Source organism: Lepidochelys olivacea (assembly GCF_965140295.1).
Source record: "Lepidochelys olivacea isolate rLepOli2 genome assembly, chromosome: 9".
Classification (NCBI taxonomy): domain Eukaryota; kingdom Metazoa; phylum Chordata; order Testudines; family Cheloniidae; genus Lepidochelys; species Lepidochelys olivacea.
In genome coordinates, this window is record NC_140419.1 from 4,689,263 (window position 1) to 4,708,166 (window position 18,904).

Here is an 18,904-nt window from a genome sequence, read left to right on the forward strand (position 1 = left end):
GACCCCAGGAGGTCATCTAGTCCAACCCCCTGCTCAAAGCAGGGCCAACCCCAACTAAATCATCCCAGCCAGGGCTTTGTCAAGCCGGGCCCTAAAATCCTCTAAGGAAGGAATAGATTTTTTTAAAATTGGTAAATATGTGTAAACATTGATTTCACCATAAACACCCAAACTGGTGAAAAAATATTTCTGTTGCTTATAATCGAAATCTACAGAACTTGCTTGAGCACCTATTAGAGACTCTTACATAACTGTCCGACACTCCCACAACTTCATGCCACTGAAAATGTAAATCGATAAAATAACTAAAAATGCTTAAAATTATACAGATATTCTCTGTTAAAATTATAAAAAATAAAAAATGAATTCTGCCAAGCCTATTTACAGTTGTGCTTCCCTTATACCCCTTGCCCAGGGCGCTTTATTACGAATATAACATAGCAAGATATTAATATCCAAGCAGAGAGGTTAGATGCAAAACTAACTTATGCTATACTATTAAAATGTTTCCGGTTTCAGTAAACTTAGCTGTTTATAATCAACATTGTCGTCTATTCGGAAGAGAGTAGGGGCTGAAACTTCATATAAATGAGAAGAGAGGTTTATAGAAGATTTAAAATAGACTGTGGTTTGGCATTGTGAAACAACACATGTGTTTGCTTATAAGATGAACTGCATCAAGGTCTGATTGGAAGAAATACTCAACACAACCTCCCCATTTCCCCCACCCCCACTTCTATTACTGGACTTATTGATCATGCTACTCACGTGATGGGAGAAAAAAAGCAGGGATAAAATGTGTGTCTATTCCCCAGCTATATGTATATTTCCAGTCTATATTATATACCCACATATCATATATTCTCATGCATGCTTTATAAACACTCATGCTTTATGTGTATTTACACACACACACACACACAAAGTATATGTGAGCATTTAGACACCTGACATTTATTTCTTTTGATTTTAACAAAGAACACAGCAGAACCCTGTTTCAGCAAAATGTTTTAGGGACATTAACAGCAGTCGGATAAAATAAGGTCTAAGACGGTTTAAGTTAGAGGGTACATAGTTCAATTTCACATATAAGGAAGTTTCTGATCACAGGGATTTGGGAACATGGGGCTCTAGAAGCCGACGAAACCTGCAGAAGGATGCCCTCGGATTGAAGCAAACGTGCACTACCTGGAGTGCTACGGACAGAGAATCAGCTAACGCCACCGTTCATTTCCAGCTACAGTGAAGCCTGGCCATTAGCTAATGCCCCAAACTCTTACAGTCATTCCTTGGTATTGCACACCTGAGCCCAACCTGTCCCTCAACTCAGGCCAGCACTAAAGGAAGGCTAAACATATTTTTCCCCCTCCTAGGCCTGCTCTACCTCTCAGACACACTGAAAGGAATGCAATTTACTACTTTTTAAAGGCACACAGCAGCTGTGATTCTCACTAAAGAACAGAGGGGAGCCAGTAGAAGCAGCACCCTCTCCTGGCAAAAATGCGGCTTGTTTCAAAGGTTCGTCTCTATATGCACTAAAAAGAAAAGGAAAAGGCTGTCCTTTTTAGCTGGACGCTAGCTTAGCGGATGAGTCACAGCTGTGAAGAGGCAACGCCACTAACATGCACTGGGAGGAAGCCAGTGAAATGCCTAGCAACCTCTATTTAAAGGGATGAGTCGCTGCTCACAAATTAATCCATTGACACTGGCGGGAGCAAGCCTGTGTTTGCGTCTGTCTCTCTCACTCGCTGGGAGAGGGAGTGCGAGGCAGGTAGGAGAGAGCCAGGCCTCTTCTAAGCAGTTTCCTGGAGGAAGGATGCTTTGGAGCGGCGTGTTTCCCAATTTACAAAATTCCGTAGCAAGCCACCAGAAAAGCAGAATGCCCCTTCTCCTCCCCCAGCCGTGCAGCCTGTCCATCCTCTGCCGATGACAGGTATTCCACAGAAGAATTACAGAATGGCAGGGCAAAGCCTCTTCCCGCACTGAACATCCCAGGGTCTACCGTGCGGGTATATCGGCACTGTGGGAGCACTGGCGACTGCTATGGTTAAGGCTGCAGAAGTGTTTCCATTCTAACCTCCATTTTTAGTCACTTCTCGGAACCCCAAAACCCTCTCTTCCCACCCTCTTCGCCCAGCCAGCAAGGAGATGCACGGTATGTCTACACTGCAGTTGGACTGGCTAGCCCAGGCCAGCTGACTTGGGCTTGCACTAAGGGGCTTTTTAATCATGGGGTAGACATTTGGGCTCAGCTGCAGCCCAAGCTCTGGGACCCTCCCACCTTGCAGGGTCCTAGACTCCAGCCAGTGTGTGAATGTCTACACTGCAATTCAATAGGAGGTCAGACTAGATGATCATAATGGTCCCTTCTGACCTTAATATTTATGAATCTATGAAACTGCCCTTTAGCTCAAGTCAGTTCGCATGGGTCAGTCATGGGTTTTTAACTGCAGTGTAAATGTACCCTCACTGGCTCTAGAGATTTTATTACTATTCATAACTTATTAATATTCATTATAGGGAGACAGTATGCTTAAGTGATAGAGCACTGGACTGGGACTCAGGTGACATGGCTCTGCCACTGGCCCTCTAATGATCTTGAACAAGTCACTTCATCACTCTTTAGGCCTCAGTTTCCTCATCTGTAAAATGGGGATAATGACACTCTCCTCCTTTATAAAGTGCTTTGAGATCTGCTAGTGAAAAGTACTATGTAAGACATAGATATTATTACTTGTATGACAGTTGTGCCTAGAGGCCTCAGTGAAGACCAGGTCCGTACTGTGCTAGGAGCTGTACACACATGTAGTAAGAGACAATCCCTTCCCCAAAGAGTTTATAACCCAGTCAGGACAAAGGAGCAAGGGAGGGAAACCCTTTGCAGGTCTGCAATTCAGGTAACTTGTCTGCTTGGAGCAGCTCTCATTCTACTCAGACCAGGTTCTCCACTAGCCCCTGCTGTATCTGGAAACCTGTGTGTCTCTCTGACAAACAATGCAACCAACATTTCCAGTGGCACTTCCAGATTTCTGAGCTCCCCACTTCGTTCTCAGAGGTTTGGGGCATGGAGGAGCTAATGGAATGTCTATCAAAATTCTCCCATGCAAAACTGAACACAATTCAACCTCTCACCTTCTTTACAAAGGTGCATGGGGACTCTTCAGTAAATCTGTGTGCCCTTTCTAGGGTAACTAAGGCAGAATAGGGACATGCCAGTCTCAAGTGTGCCAGGCAGAATAGGGACATGCCAGTCTCAGTTGCCAAGGTTTTCAGCTGAGTCTTTGAAATGCTGGCCAAGGACACCAGGGCTAACCCTTCTTCTTCTAAGAAGAAGAATCATGGGATCTCTACTGCCCAAGCAGAACAGACAGGGCTCATCCAAACCCAGGGACTGAATCATACCCCAGAACAGAGGGCTGAGCTGATTCTTTCAGGATTTGAACATGTCGTTCAAAGAGCTCTAAGCATTTCAAACTGGAGGCACAGGGGCTCTCAGCTGTCTTCTTGAGTGGTACAACCACCAAGCAGAGGAAAGCCAAGGAGAAGAACAAGCTGCCAGCACAGAGCCCTGTGCAGCAGTGAACTCGCCATAACAGGGTTTATACATGAGACATCAGTGATGCAGAACTCGTGCTGCTCCACAGCCCAAGTGTGAATTTCACCCACAGAGTGTGAGTGGCAAAGGTGGGAACAACGTCTAGGTTCCCCAGGTCCCTGGGCAATGCTCTAACCGCTAGATCATGCTGCCCAACGATGAAGGGAAACACCACTTGACTGCTATTAGCTGTGGTCTATCTGCATCACAGCAATATATCTGGGACAATGCTAGAGAGAATTGTTGACAGATTCTCATTTTTTCCCCCTATGCTGTTTATAATTCCTTCTTAGAAACCCGAAAACAAAATCTCTCTCTCTCTTCCCCAATCTGTCGATTTCTCTTTGGCAAACGTCGACTGCATTTTTCTTCCTGTCTGGGTTTTTTCTTACTTTTCGGGTGGTTGTTTGTTTTTGTATTTTTAATTGAGCACAAGCCAATAGCCTCTTTGTTTTTCTCCTTATTTGCCAAAAATACCATCAGCTGTGCCCTCTCCACCTTTCTGGGAACAGGTTTCCCAGTTAATTTCAATTAAGAGGATCTTTCAAGAGGATTTCATTTTCCTCTCATTTTCCCCTTCCCTCACCTTGTTTAAAAGCATTTAAAATATATACATAAAGAGGATTTAAACCTCCCCTCCCCCTATAATGCTGTGCATCCAAACACAGCAGCACTGGGGTGTTACTGCAAGAAAATTAGAGCGTGAAACTAAGTGCTTAGGTTTCACTGTCCAAGTTGAGCACCAACTTTGCCTCGGTTTCCCCATCTGTAAAATGGGAATAATGATACTGACCTCCTTTGTGAAGTTACTTTGAGATCAAGGGATGGCAAGCATTATAAAAGAGCTAGGTGTTACTATAATAATTGCTACCCCATAGGTTACATTTTAAAATTCTTGCACAGCTGTAACCATCTAAGTCTAATATTAGTAACTCATGGAGGAATTTAATTAAATATTTATGGCATGATCTTCATCGATGGAATTTCTAAAATAAAACGTTTTACCTAGAATTACGGTCAGCACCTTTGAAAAGTTCCACTGGTCTGAAAGATTCGGTCAGACCCGATGCAATTCCCGATTTAAAGAGAGGAAAAGTCACCAAAGACAATAGAATCTTTCACATCAGGGCAAATTTGAAGGGCACTCACTGTACAGTCATAGTGTAGTCCTGTCTGTCTACTTACATAGCCCCATCACAGAATCACAGCGACGTCAGGCTGGAAGAAACCTCGAGAAGTCATCAAGTCTAGGAACCAAGTAAACCTAGACCATCCCTGACAGGGGTTTGTGCAACCTGTTCTCAAACACCACCAATGACACAGACTCCACAACATCCCTTAGAAGCCTGTTCCAGAACTTAGCTAATCTTAGAGCTAGAAAGCTTTTCCTAATATCTATCTCCCTTGCTGCAGATTGAGCCCATTGCTTGTCCTACCTTCAGTGGACATGGAGAACAATTGATCCCCGTCCTCTTTAGATCAGCCCTTCATGTATTTGAAGACTGTTCCCAGGTCCCTCCTCAGTCTGCCTTTCTCAAGACTGAACTTGCTCAGATTTTTTTAAACCTTCCCTCATGGCCACCTCCGAAGACGGCTGCGACAAGGGGAATCCAAACCTCCGCCACTCTGGATCCCCTTAAGCGTCTACAGGCTCAGAAGGCTGCAGCACTGGTTCTTCCTCTGGTGAGTCTGCCACCCCTTCTTGTATATGGGGCTCCTCAGCTCACCTGCCCTCGGCCTTTGGGACCAGCGCTGACCCCCAAGACGCCCCAGTGATGTAAACACAACCTTCCCCCAGAACTCCACCCAAAAAAGGTGAAGCTTCTGGTTACAGTTTAATTCTCGCAGGGGGACGCAGAAGTCATAACGTAGCCAACACACATGCACTCTACACAGTCCAGCACCTTCCTGCTCTTTATTATTGAGCACATAAAGCAGAAGAGGGCACAGCTCATAGAGAACACATGCCCCTGTTTCCATTTCCTCACCACTCCAGAGCATTCTTTGGGCTGGGGTCTGAGTCCTTGGGGCCATCGGGGCCTCCCTGACTTCTGGGGCTGCTACATGCTGATCTCTCCCTTCTGAAGCCCCTCACCCAGCTTCTGTCTGTGACCTTGCTCTCTCCTGCCCCATGTGTCTCTTCCTGCCTGGCTCCCTGTTCCGGTGTGTTCTTTATTTAAACCCCTATTGGTCACCTGGTCTCTTTTGTTCTAATCCTGGTAAGTTTTCACTGCCCTTACCTTTCCCGCTGCCGGTCAGTGGGTAGACCACACTTGATTTCCAAGGCATGAGCTACTTTTTAGCATAACCTTTGGAAGGGCTGAGTACCATCGTTAACATTTAAAGTATTCCCTATTGTCCCTGTCTGGTGTGTTCCTGCTACAGGCCCTGTCAGCAATGGTGGATCAACACACAGAAAAGCACTCATGTTTCAGCAGTTTTTCATAATGCAACTTTACAATATCAATCGGAATTCACAAGTTGTACTGACACATTCCCAATTCATTGCATTCCCGTTATTGCTGCATCTGAACTGCCTCACAATCACTATAGATTTATCCTTCCCACTCCTCTCTCAGGTAGGGAAGTATCATCATCCACATTTTACATATGGGGAAACTGAGGCACAGAAATAAAGTGATTCATCTAAGGTCACACAGGAAGTATAGAGCAGAAACAGAGCTGAGCACAGGTCACCTGAGTCCCAGTCTAGTGCTTTACCCCTTAGACCATGCTTTCTCAATAGATGTGAAAATGGTTGGTTAGAAGCTTTTATCACAGTTCTCTGAAGAAATATTATGGCACATAAGAACAGCCTCAATATTATCATTTACTGAGGGGTTTAAGATACAAATATGAAATAAACAGCAGAACGAACAGAACCACAATCATCTTTTAGTCCAATCTGGAACCCTCTATCAGGATTCATCAAAAGAGCCAAGTATCTAAAACACATTTTTTCCTCCATCGTTGCTTGCCCTTGCCTGTCTTAATCCTTATTCCTCTCTACTGATGTGTTTTTGTTACTTCTGCACGTTGGAAAGCTGATTTTGTAACATAAAACCCTGTGGATTCCTGAATTAGCACCAACTATTGACAGTTTCTACCCTTTCGCAGTAATTAAGATAAAAGAAAAGTAGATTAAAAGCAACAGATGCATAGGGCCAGCTTCAGTGTAAATCTATAGTGGAGGATGTGAAGTTACACTGGATTTAGGCTAGTGTATCAGAATTTGACCCTGAACATACGTCCCATTAGACTACAATACCATGTAAAGGAATTTCACGTGAAACTTAAAACAAACCAAGGACAATGTTAACACTGATCTTGCCCTGGCTTTCCAGAGTTCTGTGATGAGCTAGCCCAGGAAGAACCAGTGTGGCTGGTGTTTCTATGAATAGGCATGTTTCAGCTACCAGCCAAAGGGCCTGCGCAGATAGCTGGCCCAGATCATGAGAACAAGGCATGCGGGTCTGAAGATGAGAGTGAATCGGATAGAAACTCAGCAATGGCATCTTCTCAGGCCTCTTAGGGAGCATCATTAGACATGTCCACAGACGGATGTACTACAACCTAGTTAGATTCCTGGTAAAGAAGAATTCTTTAGCCTAAAAATCAGAGTTTGTCATCAATGACCTTGTACAGTTTGAGGCAGACCAGGCTACAGGCCTGGCGCTGTGTCACTTGCTTTGCCTTGACCATCATTCTAACATCCCCTCTTCTCAGAGAGGTAAGAGACACAACAACATTGGCCAGGAAATCACCTAATTCCCCAACGCTAGGACGGCCCATGCTGCCAGTTTCCCTGATAATCCTGGCATTTAATGGCTCTGAAGCCAGGGTCCTTGCTCAGGAATGTTAACCTGCTTCCAGCCAGACGCTGGATAGGGTCTGTACACCCCACTGCAAGACCATATTCTATCTCTGCACTTAGAAAGGCAGAACTTCAGCATCTGAATGTCTCACAGTAATTAACGTATTTATCCTCACAAGACTTCTCTGCTACTATCCCCATTTTATAGACAGGGAACTGGGCCACAGGGCAGATTAATTTCAGGTTTCAGAATAACAGCCGTGTTAGTCTGTATTCGCAAAAAGAAAAGGAGTACTTGTGGCACCTTAGAGACTAACCAATTTATTAGATTAAGAGATGTGCTCAAGGTCATGTGACAAAGATAGGAATTTAAGTCAAGTCTCTCGAGACTCAGCTCAGGGTTTTCTGTAACAGTCCATCCCAGGATCCATCAGGACCTTGTCCAGGTGGCAAAGGAAATCCAAAAGGAAAGGTGTAACATGTTTCACTGCACATGTGCTTCTCTAAGAGCAGACTCCCTGAACCAGACCCAGTTCCCATTCAAGTCAAGGGGAAGGGGCCTAGTGACTTCGGCGAGAGTTGGATCAAGCCCTGTGTCCCTTTAATAACCCAGCATGTTGGGGGTCAAATATTTTCTCACTCGGGAAGCAAACAGCTACAGTTGACTTGGTTTTAAGGGATCTCATAAGAATGGCCATACAAGGTCAGATCAAAGGTCCATCTAGCCCAGTATCCTGTCTTCCGACAGTGGCCAATGCCAGGTGCCCCAGAGGGAATGAACAGAACAGGTAATCACCAAGTGATCAATTCTCTGTTGCTTATTCCCAACTTCTGGCAAACAGAGGCTAGGGAAAAAGAAAAGGAGTACTTGTGGCACCTTAGAGACTAATCAATTTATTTGAGCATAAGCTTCCGTGAGCTACAGCTCACTTCATCGGATGCATAAAGTGTAAAATACAGTCAGGAGATTTATATACACACAGACCATGAAAAAATGGGTGTTTATCATACACATTGTAAGGAGAGTAATCACTTAAGATGAGCTATTACCAGCAGGAGAGTGGGGTGGGGGGAGAGAAAACTTTTTGAAGTGATAATCAAGGTGGGCCATTCCACCACATTTCCAGGAGTTAACAGAGGCTAGGGACACCATCCCTGCCCATCCTGCCACTGATGGACCTATCCTCCATGAACTTATCTTGTTCCTTTTTGAACCCTGTTATACTCTTGGCCTTCACAACATCCTCTGGCAAGGAGTTCCACAGGTTGACTGTGCGTTGTGTGACAAAATACTTCCTTTTATTTGTTTTAAACCTGCTGCCTATTAATTCAATTTGGTGACATCTAGTTCGTGTGTTATCCAAAGGAGTAAAGAACACTTCCTTATTTACTTTCTCCACATCAAGCATGATTTTATAGACCTCTATCATATCCCCCCTTAGTCGTCTCTTTTCCAAGCTGAAAAGTCCCAGTCTTATTAATCTCTCCTCAGACAGAAGCCGTTCCATACCCCTAATAATTTTTGTTGCCCTTTTCTGAACCTTTTCCAATTCCAATATATCTTTTTTGAGATGGAGCGACTACATTTGCAAGCAGTATTCAAGATGTGGGCATACCATGGATTCATATAGAGGCAATATGATATTTTCTGTCTTATCATCTATCCATTTCTTAATGATTCCCAACATTCTGTTTGCTTTTTTGAATGCACACTGAGTGGACATTTTCAGAGAATTATCCACAATGATCCAAGATCTCTTTCTTGAGTAGTAACAGCTAATTTAGACCCCATCATTTTATAGGTATAGTTGGAATTATGTGTTCCAATGTGCATTATTTTGCATTGATCAACACTGAATTTCATCTGCCATTTTGTTGCCCAGCCACCCAGTTTTGAGAGATCCTTTTGTAGCTCTTTGCAATCTGCTTAGGACTTAATTATCTTTAGTAGTTTTGTATCATCTGCAAATTTTGCCACCTCACTGTTTACCCCCTTTTCCAAATCATTTAGGAATGTGTTGAATAGGACTGGTCCCAGTACAGGCCCGTGGAGGACACCATTATTTACCTCTCTCCATTCTCAAACCACAACACTCCCCTACCTCTTGTTTGATCACCATGAACATGCAGCTCATAGTCCATCCCAACTATGACCTGTCTGAGCAGGAAACACCCAGACCGCCTTACCTGCACACTGAAACCAGCCTCATCTGTAGAGGGTGGTGGGGGAAAGCCACCAGGAGGCGCCGGGAGGTTCCCAAGATCATCTCCAGGAAGTGGTGGTGGTGGCGGAGGCAGAGGGAAATCTACAACAGAAAATCACAGGATTTAGGCTTAAGATAGTGCAAACGAGCCAGCGAATTTCAACATGCAGGGAGGGGGAAATGAGGCCAGCGGTTAGAGCAGGAGACTGGGCAGTCAGGATTCTTGGGTTCTACTCCCATCTGTGCTACTGACTCATTGTGTGACCTTGAACAAGTCATTTAACTGCTCTGTGCCTCAGTTTCCCCCGGCTGCCAAAGGGAGTTAACATCATCCACCTATTTCACACAGGGCTTATGAGGGTTAATTAACGTTTGTAAATTGTTCTGAGATATCTGCATCCAAGGCTCGAGGAGCCACATGCCATCTCTTCTACATCTTCACTGCAGTGAACCCAGAAGCACTTTAACCCCTGAGGAAAGTCTCAAATACATCCAGGGAGAAAGCTGATGGTGGCCATATTGACCACAGGATAGCAAGCCTCTTGAGAAAGCTGTGGTGTCCCTAAATCAATGCCCAGTGGATACACTGCCGCATGGGAGGAGTTACCTGCAAATCTACATAAAGAGGGAGATTTGTGTTCCTGGGGGATAGATTTTTTATTCCTTTTTTCCCCTTTATTTTTTTCAGATGCAAGGACTGGTAACAAACCTGTGATTGTCTGTACAGCACCTAACACGATGGAGCCCTCATTAGGGTTTCTAGGATCTGCTGTCATACAAACCACTAATAGAGAGCAATAATACTACTCATTCAGATTAGTCCCGAGAGAGCTCTTTCCCTGTGTCCCCCTTAGATGACATGGACACGTGAAGGATGCAGAACGGTGTATAGGTGGCATGAAAGCCAAGGCGTTGAAGATCTGGTGGGGGGAAGTACAGGTTAGTTTAACTCCAGCCCTGAATTTGGTTTCCTGGGAGAAAGTTCACTGTAATTCTGGCTGCTTTGGGATAAAGCACAAAGCTCTGTGCAGCCAGCATTATCATACAGAAAGGATCACTGCTGGCTCTCCTGTGGGCATTTGTGTGTATGGATTAGAACAAAAATATTAGCATTTTAAACAAACATCCCAAATGTTGATCCAGGGGCTGCTGCTGAGTTTGGTCACTTGACAGGGCTTTGGAGCAGAGCCCAGCGCTGGAGCGCGGAGCAGCTCTGGAGCAGTGGAGCTGCAGGTTTTTGCCTGGAGCTGGAGCGGAGCTGGAGCACAGCTCCGAAGCCCTGCTTGCAGACAGTGTTTTAGCAAACACGGGCTCCCTCAGTAACAACCCTCCCGTGTCCTGACACCACAACCGACCGGCAGCTCAATTGTTTATCTTCCAGGTGAGAGCCCTGGGGGCTAACTCCAAGTTGCCAGGAGGCTGGGTTGAAAGTACTTCTCACAAAGCGCTCGGAGGGGTTCCTGAACCAGAGAAATGGGGGGTGACATCAGCTGGCAACATCCAGAACGCCTCTCCCTGGCTTTCACCACAGTTAGCTTTCACTTTTGAACATCAGCAATGCACACGCACCCACTGTATATTGAGGGGGAGACAGTGACAGGAGATGTAGTGAGCAGGATTCCGGCTACTTAAGCAACGTGAGAGGGTGTGGGTGGGGAGTCCTCGGAAGCTGCAGGCACTGAGAATTTGGATCAGGTTCCAAATGAAATAAGGTTTTTAGACCCTGCTCTATTACAGACTCTGGTAGAACCTACAGAGCTGACCAGATGTCTCATGCCGTCTGGTATCCTGTCTCAGAGAGAGGCCAGTGCCAGCTGCTTCAGAGAAAAGAGCAAAACCTCCATAGTTCAAAATTATGGATAAAAGCTTCCCTGACGGTCGTTTCTTCCTAAACCCATGCAGTCAGTGGTGGCTTATGCCGTGAAGCATGAGGGTTTGTAGCCGTTATAAATTGCTATCCTAAAACAACAGAGCTGGGCATGTTCTTATTATGCATAGAAATGTCTTTAATCCTAAATCTTAGACTGTGCAGTACCATGAAGCAGTGTGTTCCACAGGTGATTTATGTATTATGTAAAATCATTTCTTTGTATCAGTGTTAAATGTGTTGCTTTAAAATTGTATCATGTGCCCCCTTTGTATTGATCTCAGAGATAATTTTCATGGTGTCAGGGATCTTGGGGGTGGGGGGAGAGATCCTCTTGCACTGACCCACTGAGAATCTGTTAGCAGTAGCTGGACATGCATATTACTTGTATCACTGAAGCACCTAAGTAACTGTACCAAGAATCGGTGCCTCCCTGTCCTAGGTGCTGTACAAGTAAAGGATGGTCACAAAGAAACTGCCTGCAGGTTTGGGCAATGGTGGACCTTGACTCTTCCTGTGTCTTCACTTTCCTACATTACATAAATATGATCAGATTACCGCTCTGAATCTTGTTCTGTCTTTGTACAGCGCCTAGCACAATGGGGCCCTAGTCCACGATAAGCACTCCTAGGCAACACAGTAATACAAATAAATAATTATGACTATATTCAGAGGGAGAATTTCCCTCTTCCTGGACACTTTTATATCTTCTCCGTACGTAACCCTGTGGCCTCACAAATAAGGATCAGACATACCAAGGGCTTGATACTTATTCTAGCTCAGCCCACAGGACAGCTCATAAGAACAGCCGTACTGGGTCAGATGAAATGTCCATCCAGCCCAGTATCCTGTCTTCCAACAGTGGCCAATGCCAGGTACCCCCAGAGGGAGTGAACCAAACAGGTAATAACAGGTTTCAGAGTAACAGCCGTGTTAGTCTGTATTCGCAAAAAGAAAAGGAGGACTTGTGGCACCTTAGAGACTAACCAATTTATTAGAGCATAAGCTTTCGTGAGCTACAGCTCACTTCCTCAGATGCATATCGTGGAAACTGCAGCAGGCTTTATATATACACAGAGAGTATGAAACAATACCTATTCCCACCCCACTGTCCTGCTGGTAATAGCTTATCTATTAATAATAGATAATAATAGGTAATAAGCTATTACCAGCAGGACAGTGGGGTGGGAATAGGTATTGTTTCATATTCTCTGTGTATATATAAAGCCTGCTGCAGTTTCCACGATATGCATCTGAGGAAGTGAGCTGTAGCTCACGAAAGCTTATGCTCTAATAAACTGGTTAGTCTCTAAGGTGCCACAAGTCCTCCTTTTCTTTTTGCAAACAGGTAATAATCAGTGATCTCTCTCCTGCCATCCATCTCCACCCTCTGACAAACAGAGACTAGGGACACCATTCCTTACCCAGCCTGGCTTCTAGTGCTTAATCCGTCTGGTGCCCCATGCATAGCTTCTGCTCCACCAACAAGGCACACCCTGTTGTGCACCAGGCAAGGACTCGCCCTGCCAAGGCCGAAGTTTGCAAAGAAGCAGAATATAGGTCCAGACTGCCTTGTTTCCCTGTGGGAGAATCAACCAACCAGACACACTAACTGAAGGTGGCACTCCCAGCTGCCTCTAAACAAAGTCCTCTCAGAGTTCAAAGAGGCATGACAAGATACACAAGCGTTGCCAACATGTGTCAGAAGGGGCACAGTCAACTCTGGGACAGCACCGCGGCCTGTGTCCGGGGTTTGAGCCCATGTCCATTTAACACCAGTGTCCATTCCTGGTCTGGTGGCACTAGCAACTTGCTACATAGATTCACTGGAGCAGATCCTTAGCTGGTGTTAATGGTCAATGGAGCTATGCCAGTTTCTACTGGCTGAGGATCTGCCCCATAGATTTTAAGCCAGAAAGGTCCATTATGACCACTCACAGTTTGATCTTCTACTTGACGCAGAAAAAGTCACTGAGGGATTCCTGCATTGAGTCCAGCACTCCCGGCTGACAGCAACACTGTCCCTTTCTCCCAGCGTCGGACACAGTTCCCCTCAACACTTTTCGATGAGAAATCTCTTACGATTCCCGAGAGTTTTGCAGAAATCTTTTTCTTGCTCTCCCCGCCCCCATATTTCGGACAGTGGAGTAGAGTGCGCCTCTGTTGCAGGCTCTCTTCTGTCACGCCAGTCACAGAATCGCTCTTCTTTCGGTTTGGACCATGCTGGATGCCTCTCAGCTTCCACTTCTAGCTCACAGTCACAGTCAAATAAACCCTCCACCTGCAGTTTAGTTTACAATGAATTCAAGCCCAAGCCTCTTCCCCAAACTCGGCTGATCCGCCTGCAGAACCTGTCTCTTCCAAGCCCGAGACATTTTTCCCCGACAGGCACTCTCACCTCCCTTCTCTCCCTTGGAGAGAAGGAACCACACTGTCAGCTTCTTGCTGCTGGGTTCCCACAGCTGATAACCGTGCGAGTCACCGTATGGCACTCTGTTACACCAAAGCATCATCTCCATTTTATTTCCAGATGTGACAAAGCTAAGTGCGGTGAAATCATGCCTACGTATCTCCCTCTGTGCGATATGCAGACTCACGCCGTGTCTGTTTACACCCCCTCTTTCAACCACCAAGCTCATCTCTTTCTCGTCCCCCACACTCCTGAAGGAGCGCTCAGCAGCAGTTGCCAGGCAGGCCCAATCCTGTGATATCTCAATGGACATACCTTGACATTCTCTGGCAAAGAGCCCTGGTGCTTAAAGCACTTCTATGTCCCTCCCCTATGTCTGTACAGAGGGGATAACTGGAGCAGAAAGGAGCTAAGTGATTTGCTCAAGATTACACTGGAAATCTATGGCAGAGCCAGGAGAATTCCATCCAGTGCTTTAACCACAAGCCCACTCTTTGTACCTGAATCATCATTCATCATGATGACATAAGGCTTTTTTATATATACCTCCTGGCTTCATTTCAGATCCCTGACAGCCATCCACAAATCCTTACCCTTATTGCTAGGCTTGGAAGGACTAGGTTTGCACCGGTACATGTTGGTAAACATTGATTTCACTGTACACACATTTCCAAACCCACAAAAAAATATTTCTTTCCACCATCATCGACATTTACAGAGAGGCAAAGTAAGAAAAACGCTACTTACTTGAGAACTTAAAAGAGTTTGATTTAAGAAGATTTACTTTGTATATTTTGACATGTGATGTTGACCCCTCCCCACCACATAATTTCATGCCCCTGAAAAAATAGATAAAAATTGCGTAAAAAGTAAACATGGATCTCAGTCGAAATTTAACAAATTTTAAATCGAATTCTGCCAAGCCTACTAATTGCCATGGAAGTAATTCTGTATGTTTCAGTAAAATAGGCTTTTATTCTTTTCTAGTATGTTTTAAAAAAGAAGTTTAGACATTTTATTAGCGTACTTGCCAAACATAAACCCAAAGAATACACACCTGAAATGAGAAAGGCGGCATTAAACTTCCTGGGAATATTTGGATTTTTGCCATTGGGTGCTCAAAAGACCTCCAAGTGGGTGCCAAGTTGCGATATATAAAGTATTAGCATATCAGACTCCTCTCTCACTCACAACCCATCCCCGCAAACACAGTGAATCCTATCGGGTGCTGCTGGCTGTAAACACTGTGCTTGGCTATGAGCATTTGCAGGATCGGGCCTATAAAAACTGCTCCAGTGTTTTCAAGGGGAATCTGGCTGCCAATCGGGAATCGAAGTGCATCAAAGCAAATGGCCTCCACTGACTAACACAACTGTTACCGTGCGATTCCAGACCTGGGAAGGAATCACAGCTTGGTAATTTCCAGACACATGTAAAGGTCCACTTGCCTGGTCAGAACAGGTTGTTTGAAAAATTAAAACAAAACATCTTTTCTGGAACAAGCAATAACTTCTTACTGAAATAAATCAACCAGCAAAACAAGATTCATGCTCGTGTGCCCAGATCGCTGGCTGACATCGGAAAGCTACAGGACTAGATGTTTTTCCATTAGTCTCCTATTATCTTGAGTACTTCTAATTCTGAAGTCGGTTTAGTGCGGGTTAGAAATATCCGGAGAAAAAACCTCTTCTGCTTATTCTCAGAACAGAAAGACTAAGGGCAATGGCAGAACAAGATTGCTCCCTGCTGGCTCCTCCCGCCCCCCTCCCCATGTGCTTCAGCTCTGAACGGATCATATCTAAGGATGAGAACGAGGGGATAATGCAGGCTCCAATGCCAAGCCCTTAGCCTCTGCCAAAAAGATCAAACAAAGAGCCAATGACCATTTTGTGGCAGTCTGTTATGGTGGTTTTTATAACTGTGGCTGGAAATTGCAAGCTATCACGGAGGGGGAGAGAGAGAGGGGGAGAGAGAGTTTTCCTGGTCCTGTCTGCAGGCTAAGGGACTCTGTGGGGAAGCAAGCAATTAGAGTCAGTCTGAAAACAGACAGACTACAGCAACGTGGCGCCAATTGTGCCTCTCTGTCTTAGGAAGCAGTCTGCTTTGTCTCTCTCTGATTTGGGGTCCTTGTGTATTATTGTTCTGAATTCTAAAAAATAAATCTGTGTTACTTTGCAACCTTTCAGCACAAGTATTGTTTGTTATTATCTAACTTCTCTCTGGGTATACCACGAACATAACAGGAATGTGGTCACTTATGTACTAGCCCTTACACTGAGACCCCTAATTCATTTCACATCAGTCAGAGAACCTTCAGAGCGTACTGACTCTTGACCACTACTCCTCTCTCAGACTCTCTCTCAGACACACACACCTTTATTCTATAGTAACAGGTTGAAAGCACCTCACTACTGTAATGTCCTACAGTATTATTAACAGCAGACAAACCCTACAGCTCACAGCAGTGGTACTGCTGTGTCTTTATACACATGCGTTGTTCTGGATTTGAATCAGTGACCTTCTGGTGTGACTCTGTATCCTATTTTCAATCCTATGAACCATCAAATTTCCCAGTATAAACAAGTCATAGGATCACTGGCCCCTTGAAGGGAAGATGGGCCAGCCACACCTGTGCCATAATTAATTAACTGCTTTCCAGGGCTAAGATGGTCAGGTGACACCTTAATGGGCCCTGGGCCTTATACAAGGACAGAGATCAGCCTGCAGTTGGAACCACAGGAGTGGGAAGGCTCCGGTGGAAAGCACTGAGCCAGAGTTTGCAAGAAGTGGGGTACTCCAAGGGAACCTGCTTGGGGGCTGAGAGTTCTATAATGGCTCAGGGAGAAACTCTCAAATGTGGCCTGGATAGGGGCTGGGAACAGGGCTCAGAGGATGGGCTGAAGAGAATCCTTGAGGGGCAGAAGAATCTTTGTTGCTGTTGTTAGGACTCTGTAGTTTGGACTCTTGCTACCCGGGAAGGGATTAGGTTTGTTTGTGACTTGGTCAGAGGACTAAGCCACTTTTCCAGCACAGATGGGGGCACAGAGAGCCAAGACACCCTCCCACCTCAGAAAGGAAACTGAGGCAGGGAGCACTAATAGTGTCACACTCGCCCAGTAGGGCGTGCTACAGGGAGGTCATGCCTTATGACAGGGCATTTATCTACAGAATTTTTGTTGCTGCTGCTGCTGTTTTTTAATGTATGTTATTTGACCAGGACAATGTTTAAGGAACCAAAATAGCATTGTAGAAAGAAACCGACCAACAGTCATTTATACACTCAAAACAGTCACATGACTGCATATGATTTGCATGATCTACCTAAACATGCCAATTCGGCCTGCGATTAGTATATTAAACTAACATACCTACCAGATTTCAGAGTAACAGCCGTGTTAGTCTGTATTCGCAAAAAGAAAAGGAGGACTTGTGGCACCTTAGAGACTAACCAATTTATTAGAGCATAAGCTTTCGTGAGCTACAGCTCACTTCCTCAGATGCATATCGTGGAAACTGCAGCAGGCTTTATATATACACAGAGAATATGAAACAATACCTATTCCCACCCCACTGTCCTGCTGGTAATAGCTTATCTAAAGTGATTTCCAGCACAAATCCAGGTTTTCTCACCCTCCACCCCCCCACACAAATTCACTCTCCTGCTGGTGATAGCCCAGTGATGGCTATCACCAGCAGGAGAGTGAATTTGTGTGGGGGGGTGGAGGGTGAGAAAACCTGGATTTGTGCTGGAAATCACTTTAGATAAGCTATTACCAGCAGGACAGTGGGGTGGGAATAGGTATTGTTTCATATTCTCTGTGTATATATAAAGCCTGCTGCAGTTTCCACGATATGCATCTGAGGAAGTGAGCTGTAGCTCACGAAAGCTTATGCTCTAATAAATTGGTTAGTCTCTAAGGTGCCACAAGTCCTCCTTTTCTTTATACCTACCAGAGTCACTCTTTAGACTCCCATGCTCTTTACCAGCTGTTAATCTTCCCATGTTAACTACATTTGCTAATCAGCTACTGTATTAATAAGCAGCTAAAAACAACTGGCTAATTTCACTCTCAGCATTTAAAAAAGGAACATTGACTCTGTCAGATAGTTGCACTAAAAATTTACTGCACCACCTGTTAGCTGAAATATTGCTTTTATGGATTTACATTGTATTAAAAGGTCACTGGCTGTTTAAGACTTAAGCAGTTTTAATTATTCTAAAAATCTCTTAACAGTAAGAAAAGGAAGCTCAGAACAAACAGCAGCAGGGATTCTAATTAAAAGGGCCAATTCATCTAATTTTATTTGGGGTTAATTATTCAGGATTCACTCTCCGATGTGTAAGGAATAGCAATTAGTAATTTTAGTGGTTTGAAGAACATTGGAGGTATAATCAGTTAAAATGAGTGAGTGTTTACAACACAAGATGGTGAATTAGTTTCTCCCAGCTGGAGAACGGGAACATTAGTCCCCTACAGTTCAAGACTATGAATCGCGAGTGCTGGTTAAAATATTCTATTCAAATAAAAAACCACACATCAACAATCATCTGGTATTTTTGTTTACTGCATGGAAAACCAACCTATAGACGCACCATGTACCACATCAGTTTAGCCTCCTGCTTCTGAAACTTCATTATCACCACTGCTGACCCAGCTACCCGAGATTCTACTGCAATAAAAAAAACAATTCTCCTTCTCCTCGCTGACCCCAGCCCACCACACCTATAGTTAGCATCCCTCTGAACCCTTAGGTGGGATTCTGATCTGGTACATGAGTGTAACCCTGGAGTAGCTCCCCTGAAATCACTCCAGATTTACTCTGGTGTAACTGAGGTCAGAATCTAGCCTCCAGTTGCAAAAGCTTTCCCAGGCACAGCTGTTCCACCACTGAGCCTCCAGTCCACCTTTCCTATATTTTACCTTTAACCTGAACAAGCCAAGATGATTTGCCTCTCACTTAACATGACAGGATACTCCTGGGACGGCTTCCCCCCCGGGGTGCCACCTCAGTT

At 44.8% G+C, this 18,904-nt stretch overlaps 1 protein-coding gene across 1 annotated transcript in view; it reads right to left on the reverse strand.

The window, feature by feature from the left end:
- Positions 1-18,904, reverse strand: part of LPP (LIM domain containing preferred translocation partner in lipoma) — a 432,571-nt gene that overhangs the window by 206,689 nt on the left and 206,978 nt on the right. Inside the window, exon 6 of the mRNA XM_084639858.1 lies at positions 9,597-9,715. Coding sequence (XP_084495984.1) covers positions 9,597-9,715 — 119 coding nt within the window. The remainder of the gene's footprint in view (positions 1-9,596; positions 9,716-18,904) is intronic.